The sequence below is a fragment of the Sphaeroforma arctica genome (genome assembly GCF_001186125.1).
Source record: "Sphaeroforma arctica JP610 unplaced genomic scaffold supercont1.3622, whole genome shotgun sequence".
In the NCBI taxonomy this organism is placed as follows: domain Eukaryota; class Ichthyosporea; order Ichthyophonida; genus Sphaeroforma; species Sphaeroforma arctica.
The window spans coordinates 1,830-3,241 of record NW_014036936.1 but is presented as its reverse complement, the minus strand read 5'-3'; the positions used below and the strand labels follow the sequence as shown (position 1 = coordinate 3,241).

At 38.0% G+C, this 1,412-nt stretch overlaps 1 protein-coding gene across 1 annotated transcript; it reads right to left on the bottom strand.

The window, feature by feature from the left end:
* Positions 1–456: 456 nt before the first annotated feature.
* Positions 457–1,185, bottom strand: SARC_13706 (hypothetical protein; the record flags this gene model as incomplete). The annotated part of the gene is made up of 2 exons (XM_014292164.1): positions 457–567; positions 1,100–1,185. Coding segments are annotated over 2 exons (197 nt in total), but the record flags the coding sequence as incomplete, so codon positions are not given.
* Positions 1,186–1,412: the final 227 nt, after the last annotated feature.

The following is a 1,412-nucleotide window of genomic DNA, read 5'->3' as shown; positions in this document are numbered from 1 at the left end:
GTACGACTACTAGTCTACTACTATATATATATATATATATATATATATATATATATTATATATATATATATATATATATATAGATATAGATATATATGTGTGTGTTCCTCCATGCACGAACATAATGGATGTCCTGTGTACTTAGGATGTGTGACAATCGTATGGGTGTGTCACATGTAAGTCCCATGTTTCCCTACAACTGCATAAATAGACCACCACGCACGAACATTATTGATGTACTCTGTTTTATGCGCTAGGTTGAAAGTAAAGTTCAGGGTAATCTACAGAAGCACCTATCCCATAGACAATTTATATGCATACATCATGATAGATCCATCCTCAGAGACACGCAGACATACACGTATATATGTACATATTCATACTCATACACATACACAAATAATATAAATATATATATCTCTATATATGATATCCTCTGGTCACGCCCAGCCCCACCTCTCTTTCCGCGGGTGAACGACCAGAGTGACGTGAACATTCTTTTCTGTCGCAAACCGCCGGAACTCACTGATGGCGCTATCCTGCAAATCAAACTTATCAGCCTTACCCCTACAGGTAATAAGTTTAACAGGTAAAGCGTTGTTTTGAATAGGAGTTTAACAAAGCCATTGGGATGAGAAGAACACTTGAAACCATACCGTTCAACGTTTGGAATAGGAGTTTATCAGTACCATTTGAATGAGAAGAACTTTCGAAACCATACCGTTCAACGTTTGGAATAGGAGTTTATCAATGCCATTTGGATGAGAAGAACACTCGAAACAATACCGTTCAACGTTTGGAATATGAGTTTATCAATACCATTTGAATGAGAAGAAATTTCGAAACCATACCGTTCAACGTTTAGAATAGGAGTTTATCAATACCATTTGGATGAAAAGAACGCTCGAAACCGTACCGTTCAACGGTTGCTAAGCGAGTGTAAAGGATCAACAAGAATCAAAGAGACACCCTCAAAGACGGTATTCAACATGAACACATACATGGTATGTGCATAATCATACTCACACGGACAGAAACACATACAAACACATACATGGGATATATATACTCATACATGGACACACGCACATACACACACCTTGTGCCTGCAACACTGCTGAGCATGAACTGGAGATTGTCCAGAACAATATGCTGCACACTGTGCTGATACACGGCGTAGTCCATGGTGGCCAATACCTCTTGCACCTGCACCAGAAATAAAGAACAGGACAATACGACTAAGAGGCTTCAATTTTGAGCGATAAGTATTAATTATACGCGTCCAAACACATGGACACTCCCGTACTCGGGTTTCTCAGATGTACATTCGAATGACATCACCGACTACAGTATAAATACAATATATATATACAGATACATATACATATACATTTACATATACACACAGATAT